The sequence below is a fragment of the Megascapheus bottae genome, chromosome 2 (genome assembly GCF_031878675.1).
Source record: "Megascapheus bottae isolate mThoBot1 chromosome 2, mThoBot2.hap1, whole genome shotgun sequence".
NCBI lineage: Eukaryota > Metazoa > Chordata > Mammalia > Rodentia > Geomyidae > Megascapheus > Megascapheus bottae.
The window spans coordinates 1,417,822-1,436,456 of NC_143510.1; the positions used below are offsets into that span (position 1 = coordinate 1,417,822).

Genomic DNA, 18,635 nt, shown 5'->3' on the forward strand with positions numbered 1-18,635 from the left:
ATCATGAAATTCTCGGGCCTGACAAGATAAATAGAGTTCTTTCTATCGACTTAAGCATCTATGAATATTTCTGTATGCATTGTAAAGATTCCTCCCTGGTTGAATATATTTTTCAAAAAAATAATCTCATGATTTCTTGAAATTAAGCTAATAAAGTAGATTTCTCTCAGTTAACACCTTCAATACTTTCTATGTAGAATATTGTTTTTTTCTTCCACCAAAATAAGATTATATTTCAAGGTAGGAACATATATAATCTGAAATGCACTTTTGTAATGTTAAGAGTATAATCTTTCCTCTAGTAATACTCAGAATAAAATTAAAATGATTTAAAACATTTCTATAAAGAATTAAGAGTATCAATCTCCTTCATTTTCCTGTAGGGATAAAGATATCCACATACAGATCTAGAAGGTTCCCTTTTAATATGTTATGTAAGTTAAAAAAAAACTTACATCAAAGGGAATTTTATGACTGCTCAGAAGACCTTTAGTAATAATAGCCTTCGGGGGATGTTAGATAAAGCTCACTGAACAGTGCCCTTTTCTGTAGATTCTGCAAGGTTCTTAGATCTCAGACCTCGATGAAGACGTCCCCATGGACCTCCCCCTTTCCCATCTGCTGATCCTAGAGGGATTTTGTTGCTGCTGTTTGAACTACCTTACCCCAAATGGAAGAGGTACTCTGCCTTTATAGCATTTTGAACTTGTGTGAGCTGTTGTGAATTTGTTTAAATGAAGAATTGAAATTAGATCTCTAGTCAGAACGACTCACGAGAAGATGTCAAGGGAAGTTGGGAGGGAAACCAAACAACCACCTGTAAGACGTCTACTTGCTGATTCCCATCATCCTCAGGCCTTGATGTCCACTCTTCACCTTCTCTGTTCTTTCTCATGGAATGCAAGTCCTTCGGCTGGGTCAGCAGTGGATGTCCCCGTGCTGCCCCGGGGCAGGAAGTGAGTGCCGGGCGGCAGAGTCCGGATGTACTGTGGGGGTGTGGAGCAGGCCTGAGCCTTAGGTCTCTCCAATCATCGGTGCTGGCCCAGAGAGCGGATTCCAGCAGGCTATGTGTGGTCCTTTCTTCTAACTTCTTGCAATCGTTTCTCTAGGCGATGCAATTTGTGGAGATTTTCCTTCAGTAGTTTGTTGTCTGGAACCAGCTGTAAGGCTCTCTCATAATAAGTCCTTGCAGACACATAGTTTCCCTGGAGGAAAAGAAGAACAATTCAACCTGATTCTCAGAACCCCTTGGAGGACTGGGAGATGGGGACCTGGCCCTGCCTGTAATTTCACCCCAGCAGCTTGGTGCTTAGGAAGAATCCGTTTGTTTGAAGCACCAGATCATCTGAAAAGCCAAGTCACGCCATTAGGGAAATAGAAAAGAAACAGAAGTCAACTCTAGGAATCCAGAGATGAGGCCAGGACTTCAGGACTCCAAAGGCTTGAGCACTGTCCTTTGAAATCTAAAGGAGCCACTGCTGAAAACAAGAATCAATAAATATGATCTTTTTAGTAAGAATTAGTCTAACATTCAACTTAAAAGAAAAATTCTAATGTAGGCTTTGCATGTGTAAACAGTTGACATGGAGATGGCTTCCAATCTGCTTGCCCCCCAAGGTGTGTGGTATATGTGCCAGTATGGCTGGATGCTGGTGATTCATATCTGGATTCCTAGGAAGCTAAGCTCTTAGGATCAACGTTCCAAGTCAGGCTGGGCAGATAAATGTAAAAGACTCCTTATCTCCAATTAACTACCAATGAGCCTGAAGTGGAGGTAGGGCTCAAAAATACAGCATCAGTTTTGAGTGAAAATGGCAAATGAGACGGCGATGGCCTGTAATCAACTCTTAGTACCAGTACAACAGGCCCCCATGGCTCCTGCCTACAATCTTAGCCACTCAGGCGAGATGTAAGGATCTTGGTTGATAGCCAGCATGGGAAGAATAGTTTGTGAGGCTCTCATCTCCAACTGACCAGCAAAATGTGAAAAGTGGAGATGTGGCTGAAGAGCACTAGCCATGAGCAAAAACAAAAGCTGAGAGAACCAAGTCCTGAGATGAAACACTAGTATGGGCAGGAAAATGGAGACGAAAGCAGAAGAGAAGACAGCAGCAATATTCCTACCTGCATGTGCTGGATACCCCCCATGTTCATCCAGGCCTGGGCTTGATCTGGATTCAATTCCACGGCTGCTTGATAGCTCTAAAGACACCAAGAGGAAAGCAGGTTAGGAAAGGAGAGCCTGCATTTAACCCAGCGGGACTGCAGAAACACCTTCCACCCAAGTCAGTGTCTGACATGTGTTTGTGTGCCTGGGCGGGGCTTGAACTTAGAGCCTGCTTGACTTTTCTGCTCAAGGCTGGCATTCCACCACGTCCACCTGAGCCCCACTTCTGGCTTTTTGGTGGTTAACTGGAGATAAGAGTCTCATGAATTTATTTGCCTGGGATAGTTAAGAACCATGATCCTCAGAGCTCAGCCTCCTGAGTAGTTAGGATTACAGGCCTGAGCCATGGCTCATGTTGTTTCTGGTTTTCAAAGCTGATAACTGTCATTGTGGACTTAAAGGAAATGCAAGCCCTCTGCTGGTGATCAGGTGATTTCTGTAGTAACAATGCACTTCCCATACACCTTTCTCCACCTATAAGAAAACTGCTCTTTTAGGCATGTTCTATCATAAATGGAGTTGGTAATAAAATATCTTTTTTCAAAATCATAAAATCTGAAGGCCAAAGCAGAGCATATTATATAGCAGGTGCTTGGCGTGCATGAGGCTATGGGTTCAATCCTCAGCACTGAAAAACTATAATACAATTTAAAAAGAAACCCAAAACATAGAATTTTTAAGAAGTTTAACCTAGGATTAATGCCACGATGTGTTGTACTAGGGGATAGTTTTTCATTTGTTTTGTTTCATTTTTTTGGCCAGTACCAGAGTTTAAGCTCATAGTTTCTTACATACTTGCTCAGTTGACGCTCTACCACTTCAGCTGTGCCTCCAGCCTGAAGTTTTGTTGATTCTAGGGATGGGAGTGGTCTTCAGACATTTGTATCCAGGCTGGCTTTGAACACTGATCCTCCTGATTTCAGCCTCACGAGTAGCTAGGATTACAGGTATGAGCCACTGATGTCTGCAAATAATACTTCAATAACTAGTCATTTGCTAGCTTCCTCACACAATGACCTGATATTTTACTATCTACCGTATTGTGTTTAGTGTAATTTTATAACATCAGCAATTTTAACTGGTGACTTTATCAGATACCAGGAAGAGTGGTGGCATTTTCGTAATGTTTGTATTTAATTTATTTCTTGATTTCATACTATGCAGAAATCTTATCTCAAACCTGTAGATAGGAAATGCGAAGCTGGGTGCTGATGCCCTCTGATGCTCTATACCTAAAATCCAGGATGATCAAGAGGCTGAGATAGGAGGGTACAGTTCAAAACTAGTTGACATACACCAATCTGGGAGACTCTTATCTCCAACCAATCATGAAGAAGATGGACGTGGACCTGTGGCTGAAGTGTTAGAGCACCACCCTTGAGCAAAAGAGCCAAGCAAGAATGCAAGACCCTGAGTTCAAGACCCAGCACTGGTGCTCACACACACACACACACAAGACTATGAATTCTTCATCTGAATCAACAAATGTACTGGCATCATTTTAAGAGTCATACCTCATATGCTTTGTCAAGAAGGTTCTGCTCTCTCAGCTGGTTTCCTTTGGTGAAGAACAGTTCAGACAGCACTTTGGGGTCCTTTGGTTTCAGCTGCAGAGCGTGGTCGATTGCACTGAGCGCCTGCAGAGGTAGCATAGGGAGAACTGATCAATGGAGCTTGATCAAGAGAGCCTAGCAGAGATGATGAGATTCAGTCTGTTTCTTCACATCTATTAGCCGGGTGAACCACACTCTTCATCTCCTCCGATTTCCTCATGCAGCATTCACGGCCCTGACAAAAATCTATGTGTTCTATTCATGGGCCAGTCCCCACTGCCCTCTGGTGGAGCAGACTTCCCTCATAGCACCAACAGATCTTAGTTTTCTCCTAAGCCCCAAAGCTTCTCCCAAGATTCTTTCTCAAGGCTGGTGCTCAACCATACAAGCCATGTCTCCAGTCTTGCATTTTGCTAGTTAATTGGAAATGAGAGTCAGTAGGGGGGGCTGGAAATGTGGCTTAGTGGTAGAGAGCTTGCCTAGCTTGCATGAAGCGCTGGGTTTGACTCCTCAGCATCACATAAACAGAAAACATTGACAGTGATGCTGTGGCTCAAGTAGTAGAGTGTTAGCCTTGAGGAAAAGAAGCTCAAGGACAGTGCCAGGCCCTGAGTTCAAGCCCCAGAACTGGCCAAAAAAAAATGTCAGTGGAGGGGCCGGGAGTTTGGCCTAGTGGTAGAGTGCTTGCCTAGCATGCACGAAGACCCGGGTTTGGTTCCTTGGTACCACATACGTAGCAAAAAGCCAGAAGTGGTGCTGTGGCTCAAGTGGTAGAGCGCTAGCCTTGAGAAAATCCAGGGACAGTGCTCAGGCCCTGAGCCCAAGTCCAGGACTGGCAAAAAAAAAAATGTCAGTGGACTTAGTACTCAGGCTGGCTTTGAGCCATGATTCTTCTGAGTTCCTAGGATTGCAGGCACGAGTCCAGCAGTGGACTGGCTATCTGAGAAAATCCTGGCAGTGGTCAATGGATATGCCCTAAGGGATTGTGACAGGACTCCACGCAGTACCAGGCAGAAGATATAGCCCACCCATACCACACTTTCCAGAGTTAGCCTGAGAAAACGGTGATAGCAAGACCAAGAAGGAGCTAAGCATATTTCAAAGGAGCTCAGGAGTTCAGGGATACCTGTGCAAAGCTACTAAGATCCAATACTAACGAAGTCACCCTCCTCTGACCAGGACTCAGCTGGAGACCCACACACATGCACATCTCTTCCTCAGGCCCAGCTTGGTCTGTACCTTGTCGTGGTGTTCCTGCTTGCTGTAAATGGCGGACAGGAGGCGATAGCATTCGAGGCACTCTGCCTCCTCCACCACCATGAGACTCACAATCTGCTCTGCTTCTTCTGTCTGCTCCATCACTGCCAGAACCTGTGCCTGCAAAATCACGGGGCTCTCATGTCTCAGGGTGCATGCCTTTGCTTGCTTGGTTGCTGAATTATTTCTAGTACTGGGGCTTGAACTTAGGGCCTCCCATCTGCTCCCTTTCCTTTCTAGGCTAGTGTTCTACTGCTTGAACCACACCTGCAGCAAACAGCTGCTTATTTTGGAGGAGTCTCTCAAGGTGTCTCCTGCAGGGGTTGGCACTGGAACCTCAGTCCTCTAGATCTCAGCCTCCTGGGTAGGTCCAATTATAGGCATGAGTCTACATCAAGGCCTGTCACTGGCAGGAATGACAGCATTAGTCCAGAGAAATGCCTTTTGCCTCTTCAGAAAAAGTGACAAAAGCTGAGCACGAGTAGCTCAAGTATGTAATACCAGCTACGCAGGGGGCTGAGATCTGAGGATCACAATTCAAAGCCAGCCCAAGAAAGTAAGTCCAAGAGACTTATCTCCAATAAGAAAAGCTGGAAGTAGCACTATGGCTCAAGTGGCAGAAAACTCTAATTTCCTTTTTTTGGGGGTCAGTCGTGGGGCTTGGACTATGGGCCTGGGCACTGTCCCTGAGCTCTTTAGCTCAAAGCTACCGCCCTACCCCTTGAACCACAGCACCACTTCAGGTTTTCTAGTGGTTAACTGGATATCATTATCTTGAGTGCCCAGGCTGGCTTTGAACCTTGATCCTCAGATCTCAGCCTCCTGAGTAGCTAGGATTACAGTTGTGGACCACCATTCCTGGCTATTTTCTTATAATTTTAACACAATATTGTAATCAAAAGGCTAGTATAATTTGGATACATCTAAAAAATTGAGATTTCAAAATTTAAATAAAATTATTATTGGTATCAAAGTTGATTTGTGTGTGTGTGTGTGTGTGTGTGTGTGTGTGTGTGTGTGTGTGTGTATACTGGTGCTCATATTCATGGACTCGCACTCCTATATGACTTTTCCACTCAAGAATGGTGTTCTGCTTGCCTAGCATGCATGAAGACCCGGGTTTAACTCCTTGGTACAATATACATAGAAAAAACTGGAAGTGGTTCTATGGCTCAAGTTGGCAGAGCTCTAGCCTTGAGCAAAAAGTGTCCAAGGACAGTGCCCAGGCCCTGAGTTCAAGCCCAGGACAGGCAAAAACAAAAAAAATAAAAGAATGCTGCTCTCTTACTTGACACACAACTGTGTTTCTAGCTTTATGTTAGCTAAATAAAGAAAAGAATCTCTTGGACTTTTCTGCCTGGGTTAGCTTCAAATAAGCTCCTGATTATCTAGCATTATAGGTATGAGTGATCAGCGCTCAGATGTTTTTTCTGACTTTCACACACCCCTGCAGGTATGCTACATAATTTTCTCCTTTTTCAGAGCTATATGCTAACATATTTAGACCTCAGGAGAAAATGATACCTATATGTAATTCTCACATGGGCCAGAAAATAAATACACACATGTGAACATGTGCATGTATACATGCTTACATAGATATGGTGATATACACAATAACAGTAATTAGGGCCAAAGATTTAGCTCACTGATAGTGCTATTGCCTAACAAGTGCAAGGTCCTGGGTTCAATCTCTAGCACTGCAAGTAAAAAAGAAGCTGACTCAAGAGGCTGAGATTTGAGGATTGTGGTTTGAAGACACTCTAGGCAGAAATGATCCTTGAGGCTCTCTATCCAGTTAGCCAGCAAAAAGCCAGGTTGGAGATATGGCTCAATTGGTAGGACACCAGCCTTGAGCAAAAAGTCAAACTAGAGTGTTAAGCCTGAGTTCAATTCCCAGCACTGGCAACAAAGAAAGGAAGAAAAGAAGTATGGAAAGAAGAGAGGAAGAAGGAAGAAAGAAAAGAAGGAAGGAAGGAGACAAACGAAAGGAGGGAGGTATGGAGACAAAGAGAGTCCTGAAACTGCCGTAAGTGCTATGGATGTAGTGTCAGGTGGCTGCACCCAATCAGGAATTTGGACAGAAGGGATGCTGTCTCTGGCACCGTCCCTGCAGCCCCGTGTGTGTGCATAAGGGGCTATCCCCAGCGCCCCTCCTCTCCTGCCCCTCACCAGTGCCAGGCGCAGCTCCCTCTGCGAAGGCTGTAGTGCTGCAGCTTCCCTGTAAATGTGCAGGGCATCCTTGAGTCGGCCTGTGTTGTAGTAGAGAGCTCCCAGGGGGGACAAGACCTCAGCCGTGCGTGCCACCTGCAGGGCGCTGCGTTTGGGAAAAGAGAAAGCATTATTGTTTTCTAAGAGGCACATTTCCAGAAGCAGATTGAGGAAGGACTTCTAGGCTTTGAGACTCTGCTTCAACTTTTGCTTTCTTTTCTTTTTCTTTTTCTTTCTTTTTTTTTCCTTTGGTGCTGGTATTGGGAAGTAAACTCAGGGCTTTGTGTCCTTGCTTGGCTTTTTCACTTGAGGCTGGCGTTCTACTAGTTGATTCACACCTCCACTTCCAGGTTTTGGCAGATAAGAGTCCCCAAGACTTTCCTACTTGGACTGGCATTGAACCTCAGTCCTCCGATCTCAGCCTCCTGAGCAGCTAGGATAATGGCATGAGCACAAGTGGCTGGCTTCCTCTTTAGTCTTTTTGTGTCCAGATCAAGGTTTAATAAGAAGCTGGTCGTGAGCAGCCCAGAACGTAACGACCTCAGCTGTCCCTCTCCTGGACTGTCCTAGCCGCAGCAGGACAGTCTCCTTAATGGAGATGAACGTGCTGGTGTTCTGAGGCCAATCTAGTCCTCATCCACCCTCCCTTCTGAAATGGAATCCAGAACACTCTGCACTCACTACCACAGACACGGACTCCTCCCCTGGTCTAACCAGCAGGAAGACAGAAGTCACTCTTAGGACACTAGTTACACCACTGTATTGTTCTCTTTGGAAACAAGAATTGGTGCAGCTCAAATTGGCAATAATTGTCCCTATTCTGAGAGCCTGTGTGTTTCAACTTACTGAAAAGTTAGTGTGAGATTGCAAAAGTATCTGGGAAAGTTAAACAGTATAGAAAAGCAACGGTACCGTTTATAGCACTCCTCAGCCAGGCTGTTTTCTCCCAGGGACCTGTAGAGTCTGCCCAGATTCACCATGGCCACGTGATGGCCTGGGCTAAGCCTGACGGCCTCCCGGTAGTGGGCAGCTGCCTTCTCTGGAGACCCTGCCACCAGGAGAAGAATGAAAAGGAAAGGCCGTGGTCACTGCATGGCTCTGGCTCTCTTTTAGAAGCACAATCATAGTGGCCTCACTTGGATCCAGGGATGGGGAACACGTTTTTACTGCCAAGGAGATTTCAATTGTGTGTGTGTGTGTGTGTGTGTGTGTGTGTGTGTGTGTGTGTGTGTATCCCGATTTGAACTCAGGGCCTAGTTACTGTCTCTTAGCCCCCCAGAGAAGCTTGGGAGTGCCAAGGCTTTAGAACAGCCTCAAGTTCTACACAGAGCTGGTCTTTTGTTGATCACATTATCATCCCGATTATGCCTTTTTTGAACAGAAGACACCAAAAGCCATTATGTCACAGAGGCCATCCAGGTGTCATTCACTTTAGGGGGCACTGATGCAATAAAGCAGAGGTTTAAATCATACAGGTAAGTTGGCTTTGTTGTAAAGTAGCTCATCCACCAGCAGGGGGCATTGCATACCAATTTGTATGCAACAAAAGTTTTTCTCCAGGTACCAGAATGTAAATTTATACTGCATAAAACACGTTTTACATTCCCTAGAAAAGAAAAATATTTTCAAGCATTATCTATTGAAAAAAATAATTGAAATTGTGTTTTACTGCAGGGTAGCTTGTCTATTAGTAAATAAGAAGTATTTTTGCATTAAATGTGTCACTGAATTACTCCTAGGTATTCATTATATGCGGATAGGAAAGCACTTAACTGGTGGACCCCTACCTGTGACCAGTTTAGCTTCATTGTTTTAGATCGGGTCTTATCTTCTGTGTGGGATGCCCTACAACAGTGAAGACTTCTCTTTCCTTCCAGAGCACCTGGAATGGCATCCGCAAACTCAAGCCCAGTGTGCTTACTGAGATGGGGTCTCACCAGCTTTTTCTCCAGGCTGGCCTGAAACCAGAGCTTATAAATCAAGGTTACTGCCTGCCATGTGGGAAATGAGAGCACCGAGGTCTCTGGGTGACTACCAACTGGGAACATTCTGCTGGGCTAGTGGAGTTCATTCCTGAAGGATAATCTGAGTTGTAGCCATTTTGCTTGATAGAGCATGTTTATCTTCACAGAACAGGCTCTCTTGAATTTCACTTACCAAAATCGACCAAGAAAACCCCGTAGTTGTTGTGCAAATCTGAACTGTCTGGACAGTGCTTAATCCCAGCCTGGTAGACTTCTTCAGCTTCCTTAAATCTCGCCTTTCCAACGGTGAACAAAGAGAAAGAAGTCAAAAAGTTTCACAAAAATCAATACACAGAAGCAAAGACCTGCATAGTGGGGTGGGATGGGAAGAAGTCAGCTACTGAGCTGCATCGTTATGAACTGAAATCCCTGGACTGCAGCCAACATGATTAAGCTTTAGTGGTTTCTGTGGGTCCACACGTGGCTCCAAGGAGACCAAAGGAACAAGACCTGCGCATGCTCAGAACGCAGAGGTCAGTGCGGTGGTCAGGGATCAAGGCTGAACCGCACATGCGCAGGGCGCATATTCATTCGCACTCCTGGGCATGCTCAGGCCGCATGGGCCAGCGCTGTGTTTCGGTTGCTTGGTCCACTTTCCCACACATCTTCTACAGACCTGCCACATTCCACCACATCTCAGCTTTTCACTCCATCGTGTTAATTAGGCTCGTTCACTATCACCTTGCTTTTGGGAAGAGAGGGAATTCACAAAATGACATTTTTAGCAGATCATAATGATTTAATCGCAATAAGCAATAACTTGAGATGGCTGATACCTTCTCAGCAGCATCTGAGCTGTGCTTTGGGCACAGGATTTAAAAACTGCTTTTGGAAGCTCTTTTGATTTTTTTTAAAACCATTCTTTCAGATTTTATTTGCTTATTTAAATTTCTCAACATTTTATCATTGTTATTTGACTGCACTTGGTCAAAACTAGATACTGCTGGGGACTAGTGGCTCATGCCTGTAATCCTACTTAATTACAAAGCTGAGCTCTGAGAAGGGTGGTTTGAAGCCAGGCCAAGCAGAAAAGTCCTCGAGACTTATTTCGTTAATCAGTGAAAAGCTGGATGTAGAGGAGGGACTCAAGTGCTAGTGTGCTAGCCTAGAGCAAAAAGCCAAGCAAGAGAGCAAGGCCTTCAATTCAAGCCCAAATAGTGGCACCCCCCAAAAAAACAAAACCCCACTCAGATGCAATAAATCCTAGACTACGGCAAGCTTACTGCACTTATAATTCCCATCTGTGTTTAGTTCCCTTTGGGCAGACAATGGAATAGGATCAATGTTTTGAAAAGGCCTGAAAGCCGTGGCTTGAACAGGATTTGCCTCTAATGAAAAGTGACCATACAGCAATGCAAAAGGATACTTTGGGACAGCAACTGAACGGGAAGACAGGGAGCCTGGGGACAGGAATAGCTGTCTTTTCTACTTATATTTTCAACATGTTTGGAAGTATTTCAAAGTAGAGATGGTGAATGTGATCCAGATGGCAGAAAGGGCTTTGCCTTCTTGGACTGGTTCTCTCTCTCTTTCCTGCTCTGGTTTACATACTTTTCCTCAGCTGGCATTCTACCTTCTGAGTGGTTTTTGGCTGGTTCTTTGATGGGTTTGTTTGCCCAGGATGGTTAAACTGGGACCCTCAGGGCTCAGCTGCCTGAGCAGTGCGCACGACAGCCCTGAGCCACTGGTCCCTGCTTCCACGTGTCTCTCTGCAGTCTTTGTGGGTGATTGAAATACAGGAAGGAAACTCCCCTAGGATTCCGCTGGAGAGGGAAGAATATTTTACCAGCCTTTCCAGAACTGTAGTTTCATCAGATGTCCATTAGCAAATTACCTTGGACTCAAAAAATATGATCGAAAGAAGCAGGTATTTTTCATGTGTGCAGATTTCTGGATCCCAGAAGACTCCTTTACACTTGACTGCCAACTATAGGCTTAGTGGACAATCACAGTTGCAAATGGAGTACAGTCTTCCACTAAGTAGAAGAAGCTTGTGCTAGTGCTGACACCATGTCCCTGGGGCTGTGAGGTGTCTTCACTCGAGTTCATGACAGGAAGCAGCCACAGCCAGGGACCAGGAAGCTAGGAATCACTGAACACAGGCCAACAACTTCCCCAAAAAGCCATCCAAGACAGAAACTCAAAGGACAGAGATTAGCTGGATGTCTGTGGCTTAAGCCTTGTAATCTTAGTGACTCTGGAGACTGAGCTCTGGTGGAGCATAGTTCAAATCTAGCATGGACAGAAAAGGCAATGAGACTCCATCTCAAATCATCTATATCTTAGAATAGACAGGCTGCCCTGTAAATTGGGCTTTGACAAGAGCGTCTCATGTTAGTGATAGTGATGAATATTTCTTAATCCTCTATGTTTATATGTTATGGTATCCTAATCTAACTATAACATTGCCCAGGCCCTGAGTTTAAGCCCCAGGATGGGAAAGAAAGAAAGGAAGGAAGAGAGAGAGAGGGAGAGAGGGAGGGAGGGAGGGAGGGAGGGAGGGAGGGAGGGAGGGAGGGAGAGAAAGAAAATTTACCTGCTCAGCCAGTAGTGAAGCTAGGCTTGAATATGCATCTGCGAACTCTGGGCCGTATTTAATGGAATCCTTCAGTAGGGCAATGGCGTCTTCTTTTTGCCCCTGGGATCTAAAGATAACAGAGAAGGAAAAGAATATCTGTTTTGAACACTTTGCAGAAATCCTCTGATTAGATCTGGAATTTGCACTTTTTTGATCAAACATGAGGCAATTCATTCTGGATTTGGCTGTATGTGAATGAAATCACAGCATGTGAATATACTAATAATAGATTTTTCCTGAGAGTGAATTCTCATTAGAAAGGAATGTGAAGTTGTGGAAGAATCTACAAATTCTACCTTCTGTGTTCTGCTCTGCACCTTTTCTAAGCTCCCCTGAACCATCTGTGAGTTTGTGAACAGGAAGAGCTGGTCCTATGGGAGGCCACGGGGTGACACCACTTGGGTGGCGTGAAACCAGTGGCAATGTGAACAACGACATGGAGATGATTTCAACTCCTCTTTCTACCACGGTAGACACAATTTTGAATGGAAAACAAGCTACCAATCCAGGATAAGCCAGGCCAAATTGCCAAGGTTAATTTCTTGGTTCCACCAAAAAAGAAAAAAAATACATATATAATTTATGAAAGCAGAAAATGGTGTGACCACCAGCTGTCAAAGAATCATGAGCTATTTTTAAGCTTTTTTTTATTGTAATTAGTAAAAGGGTTACATGATATTTGCCAGATAGAAGGTGCATTAATTCACATACATTGACACCCTTTCACATGTCTTGGTACCCATTACCCTCCCCCCACACCTCCACCTTCATGAGCTATTTTTTTCTTTTCTTCTTTTCTTTTTTTTGCCAGCTCTGGGACTTGAACTCAGGGCCTGGACACCATCCCTGGGCTTTCTCAAGGCTAGCTCTCAAGGTCAGAGTACCACTTCCAGCTTTTTCTGTGTATGCAGTACCAATGAGTCAAAGCCAGGGCTCTGTGCATGCTAGGCAAGCATTCTACCACTAGCCATGCTCCCAGCCCTCAGGAGCATTTTCTTAAAAACTTGGGCTGATTGTGATGCTGAAAACCTGCATGGCCTTTGTCTGGATTGCCTTGATGGTGTCAAAGACACAAGGGGAGAAATAAAATGGCCAAGACTCATTGAAGAAAATGATAAGCAGAGTTCCCGTTAGACAGGAGAGGTGTCGCGGTGAACAAGGTTAATAAGGGAACTCTAGGAGAGAGCTACGCGACTCTCAAGATCGTTGGACAGAAGTCCCCAGACTCAAGCAGAGGCTCCACACAGCCCACAGATCTCTGTGCATTGTTTAGTCCCTCTAACTGGTGCCTGTTTCAGCAAAGACCTCTGTCAGTCTTGTCTTTCAAGGGCAATGGGTCATGAAGAGATGCACCAAGAGCCTGTGTGTGTGACTGCTCACTGCTGTGGTGACCCGACGTCTAGAGGCCCGCGCACAGGGCTGCTCAAAGACGTAGTGGGGATGCAGAACCTGCAGGAGGGGCCTCTGCCCTGACGGCCCAGCCAGGCTCTCTTTCTGCCTTGTTTTGTCTTTTGCACTTAGGTCTCTACCTAGCGATTGTACTTGCTCTTATGGAGGATCAAGCTCTAATGTCTACTTTCTCTTGTGTGATGGTTCTCTTTCCTGGCAGTATCACGGAGAGACACTGGCTTGTTATCCTGAATTCAATGTCTTTGAGTCAGACGCAGACGCTGGGCAGTGATAATTTTGCGATGACTGCAGTTCTACAAGCACTGATGTAATTAATGTTTAGCACTAGACATTATAATGAAGTCTGGAGAGTGCATGGTCTATAGTGCCAGCTTAAGCATTAACACCACAGAACAGTGTGCTTATGCTTTCCCTTTCCATTGATTCAGTAATGACTGTATATCATGAAAAGTCACAGCACATTATTCGTTTAATTCTCACACAACAGCTCACAGAGTAGACATCATGGTTGCTGTGCTCAGTTTTCTAATACAACATTCAGAGTCAGTACAGTCACACGACTGTACTGTATTCATATAATTCATCCTCTGAATATTGTTCCACGGCTACCCATTCTGACTACCTGAAGTCTGTCCCACATGAGCTATGTCAGAACAGTTAAGAGAATTTCTCTACAAGAGTAAACTGACTATACCAGGCACTGGTGTCTCACACCTCTAATCCTAGCTACTCAGGAGGCTGAGATCTGAGGATTGAGGTTGGAGGCCATAGGGAAGACAAACTTGAATGTCTCTTATTTCCAATTAATCAGCAAAAAGCTCAAAGTGGAGGTATGATTCCAATACTTGAGCTCCAGCCTTGAGCGAAAAAGGTCAAGTAAGACCTTGAGGTTCAAATTTAAGTATTGAGAAAAAACACGAAACCTCTATGTAGAATTTTCCTTTTGTGTAAAGGAGGAGTTGACCTTTAGCTCTATATAAGGCTATGAGAATTAGGGCCAGAAGAAAAGGGAAATGTTCAGTGACTACTGCTATTCTATTATACCTTAATTGAATCATTCTCTCCTTGCCCCATCTTTTTAAGTCATTCTGTCATTCCCTAGCCTTGGGAACTCCAGTACAAGTGAACCCAGGAAAGATGAGGAGCCTGAGGGGACAGGGATGACTTACAAGGCACCGGAGACGCCTGCAAACTCTTGTACTTGGCAAAGGAGTCAGGCCTGGGTAATTATTCTCTGCTAAAAATATTTATGCATGGAAAAAAATGATGACATTCCAATCCTGCAAGGGAATGTAAACAAGAACAGGGCTTCATAAAGCCTGCTCTGGACATAGGGTTTCCTGTGTGGCTGTCCTCTGCCTTAGCCGTGTGGAGTGCAGCCACGATGGTAAAGGCAACACTGGGACAAGGTTCTTCCCTTGCTAACAATGTACAGGATCTATACATTACTCAAGCACAATTAATTAGCAGCCATGATATGAGTATAATATCATTTCAACCAAAAACAAAGTTGGAATCTTAGATAATTAGATGAGTCACCATGCCCTGGTCATACCTAGATACACCATGATTTTTTTTGTTTATTTTTGTTTTTGTTTTTGTTTTTGGTGCCCAGCCTGGGGCTTATACTAAGGGCCTAGGTGCTATCCTTGAGATTTATTTTTCCCCCCTCAGAGAAAGCACTTTACTATTTGAGTCACAGCTCTACTTCCAGCTTTCTTTTGGTGGTAAGAGTCTCAAAGACTTTCCTGCCTGGGATGGTTTTGAACCATGATCCTCAAATCTCAGACTTGTGAATAGCTAGGATTACAGGCATAAGCCACCAGTACCCAATTACTGCATAATTTTTAAAGATCTGCTCATATTCCATTTTAGTAGCAAACACCACCGATCATATCGCAATTGAGACACTTTACTATGTTCTCTTGACTTCAGCTCTCTTCATCAATAAGAATTTTATGCTAGTTGTAATTTTTCCTTCTATTTTTTTCTCTTTCTTGTCTTTCCTTTTTCATACTTTGGGTTCCAAGCAAAGCCAACAGCTATTAATATAAATTAGGAAGCTGGTCCTTGCCAGGCACTCACTCTACAGATGAGCTGCATGGAGCAGCAGAACAGCCTCAGTGACACACGAAATGGCACCAGAGGCCAAATGTATTTGGATCACATGCAGCAAGGTCTGCGCTGGGACCTGGACTAAAGCTGTCTGTGCTGTGATGCCAAGAATTCAAATGAGCTGAGGCAAGCCTTCTGGGATCGTCTGACAGAATCATGTCTTCCTTAGGTTCACTCCAGCACAGTAAATGCTATTTCCTTCAAAGTCAAGGTTATTAAATGAGCAAAGGTCCAATATAGTAGCTGTCCAATATAGTAGTTGCTATGATACACTTGAAATGTAGATTTATTATTAAAAACGGAAAATATAAGCTGGGTGCTCACATCTTTCGTGCTACCTATTCAAGAGGCTGAGATCTGAGGATCTGGATTCAAGGCCAACTCAAGTAGGAAAGTTTACCAGTTTGAAGCTCAAGTGGTAAAAATCCAGCCTGAGTGAATAAAACCAAGTGAGAGTACAAGGGCATGTGTTCAAGACGCAGCACTCACACATACACATACACATGAATATTACATTCTCCCAATATTGGAACACACTCTTTTTCAGCAGCATGTAGAAACAGCAGTAGTTGCAGCATAGGATGCTGTGTCTAAGTTAAAGCTCTGAAGGCTCATGACACGTGGTCCTGGCTGGCCAGTGCTGCACTTACTTGAGCAGGTTTCCCAAGTTGAAGAGAGCCCGGTTATGTTGGGGATGGAGCCGCAGTGCCCTTTCGTAGTACATCTTGGCCTCCGCTGTGTCTTTTGTCAGTGTTCCCAAGTTGTTCAGAGCGCTTGCGTGGCGAGGATACAACCTGGAAGATTGACAGCATTAAGCCATGATTTCCACAGGCTTCTTGCTTCCCCTCCCAGTCTGCTACATCAAATTCTTTCCCTATTTGTTTTGTTGTTATTGTTGGTTAGTTTTTCTTTTTTTGCGGGCGGGGGGGTGAAGGGGAGGGGGCTTGAATACAGGATCTAGGCATTTTCTGGTAGTTAATTGGAGTCTCATGGTATTAGTACCCAGGCTGGCTTGGAACCATGATCCTCAGATCTCAGCCTCTGAGTAGCTCGGATTACAGGTGTGAGCCACTAGGGCTCAGCTTCAGAAGCAAATGTCATTTTTAAGATATCCATGACTGAGCCCTGAGCTCAAGCCCAGGACTGACGAAAAAAAGGAAGAGAGACAGAGAGAGAGAGAGAGAGAGAGAGAGAGAGAGAGAGAGAGAGAGAGAGAGAGAGAGAGAGAGAGAGGGAGAGAGAGAAAGAGAAAGAAAGAAAGGAGAGAAAGGAGAGAGAGAGAGAGAGAGAGAGAGAGAGAGAGAGAGAGAGAGAGAGAGAGAGAGAGAGAGAGAGAGGTGGTATTTTGCCTGACTTATATAACTATAACCTTTATATAACAATAAAAAGATTACAAAGAAAAAAAAAAGCTAAAGGGAGCAAGAGTTCAGGCTCCAGTACTGGTACACAAAAAAACCTTTAACCTACAGATAGCTTGCAACTAAAGTCTTGGTGTCATACTTATATCAATGACTTATCTGAAATGTTGTACAATCTGTTTAGAAGGAAAAATGTTATTACTTTGTATACTTTTAGTGCTTTATAAAACACTCCATTGTTCAAATATTATTGGATCCTGTGCTACCATTTGTAATTTCCTTTCTGAGTTCACACACCCTTAGTTGGCACTCAGATTTCTATTCCACACATTATTTGAGGCTAATTTTGCTAAAGCCACCTGTTTATTTTCTACTTCTCGTAGAACAACAACAACAAAATAATCCAAAAGGACACTGGGTCTAGAGGGAAAAAAAACAACAACTATAAAAGCCAAATTTCCCTAGACTGAAATATATACAAATGAAACTTTGGTTTTAAGGGTCGACAGGATATTTTCAATCAGCTCAGTCATTGACTTTTTAAAAAATTCTTGATTCTTTCATGTCACAAAATTCAAGTGAGCATGTGATTAAACTGCACCCATGTACATCTGTTTTCATACATATGTTTTTGACACTGGTAACTGGGTTTGAACTCAGAGCCTGGATGATCTCCTTTAGCTTTTTCACTCAAGGTTGGTGTTCTACCACTTGAGCCACAGCTCTACTTCTGGCTTTTTGCTCATTAATTGGAGATAAGAGTCTCATGGCCTTTCTTTCCCAGGCTGACTTTGAGGTGAGATAGGGTGAGCCACCAGGGCCCTGAGTATTTATCTTTAAGTAGTTGTACAAAGGGCTTGCAATTTGACATGGCAGTTTATGCCTCCCCATTGTAACCCCTCTCATCTCAAGTCACCTCATTCCTTTCTGAAACATGTACACTGAACATTATACAGTATTGCCCCACTCTTCCTTTCTCCATTTGTCTGTCTACCCCCCACTGCCCAAAGCATGTTTCAGCTTCTTGGCATTCCTGTTGTTCAACTGTGAATCGTACAATACATTCTGATCAATGTCACCCTTTCAATTGTTCTCCTTCCACCCTGACCGGCTTGTCTAAAATGATCATAAACACCTAGAAAGTATGTCTTCCTACTTTTTTTCCCCTGTATTTTTGGCACTGTACCCCCTTCTGATTCATGTCATGAAAGACAGCCTTGGGGACAAAATGTCAAGGACAAGTTAGAGAGATGTGACACACCCTCCACTGGAAGGGTGGGTGTGTCATCTGACCTCCAAGAGTAATGTCAAAGGCCTCCCTCCGCCCAGCCCAGCGCCCAGGTTCTGAGAGTGAAGTCATGGCTTTCGGATGTCCTGAGGAAAGAAGTCACTCCTAATGGTGGAATTCTCCCAACTTGTGAGGTAGGAGGAAATACACGGAATGAATGCCACTACTTGTTTAAATGGCTCCGTGAATGTAAGCAGTCTTTCTCAGAGACCCGGAGTGACCACAGTGAACTTTGTTATTTATTTACTTTTCTTGTCATAGGATGGGTAGAAAACTGCCTTGGTACATGGAAATATGACAGACAAGGAATTACAAAACAAGAATGACTGTCCAGCTGTGTGATTTTTGGATCTGCATCTGTGCTTTAGTTGTTTTCTTTCTAAAAAGGTTAATTGCATTGCCCTCTGTGAGCAGACTGGTTCTGTGTGAGCAGATGGTCTGTGCTTGTGAAACTCCCGTCACCACACCCGTGCCAGCACTCGCTGCCATATCCAGGTTCCTGTGTGGATTCTCTGGAGACGGGACTGGGTTACAATCATCCTGCTGGGCTGGAGCAAGTAGCTAATAGCCTCGTGTGAACCTTTTTGTATATATGCTGTACTGGGGTTTGAACTCAAAGCTCTTAGCTTTTTTGTGGTATACTTCAGTTTGAGCCAGACTTCTCCTTCTGGCTT

At 44.2% G+C, this 18,635-nt stretch overlaps 1 protein-coding gene across 1 annotated transcript in view; it reads right to left on the reverse strand.

Moving 5' to 3' along the window:
• Positions 1-467: 467 nt before the first annotated feature.
• Positions 468-18,635, reverse strand: part of Tmtc1 (transmembrane O-mannosyltransferase targeting cadherins 1) — a 123,254-nt gene continuing 105,086 nt past the window's right edge. The window contains exons 12-20 of the mRNA XM_090319239.1: positions 15,966-16,109; positions 11,749-11,857; positions 9,346-9,448; positions 8,101-8,236; positions 7,150-7,294; positions 4,960-5,097; positions 3,682-3,804; positions 2,125-2,202; positions 468-1,205 (exon numbers count right to left, since the gene is read on the reverse strand). Of these exons, the coding sequence (XP_090175365.1) occupies positions 1,065-1,205; positions 2,125-2,202; positions 3,682-3,804; positions 4,960-5,097; positions 7,150-7,294; positions 8,101-8,236; positions 9,346-9,448; positions 11,749-11,857; positions 15,966-16,109 (1,117 nt within the window). The 3' untranslated portion in view covers positions 468-1,064. The remainder of the gene's footprint in view (positions 1,206-2,124; positions 2,203-3,681; positions 3,805-4,959; positions 5,098-7,149; positions 7,295-8,100; positions 8,237-9,345; positions 9,449-11,748; positions 11,858-15,965; positions 16,110-18,635) is intronic.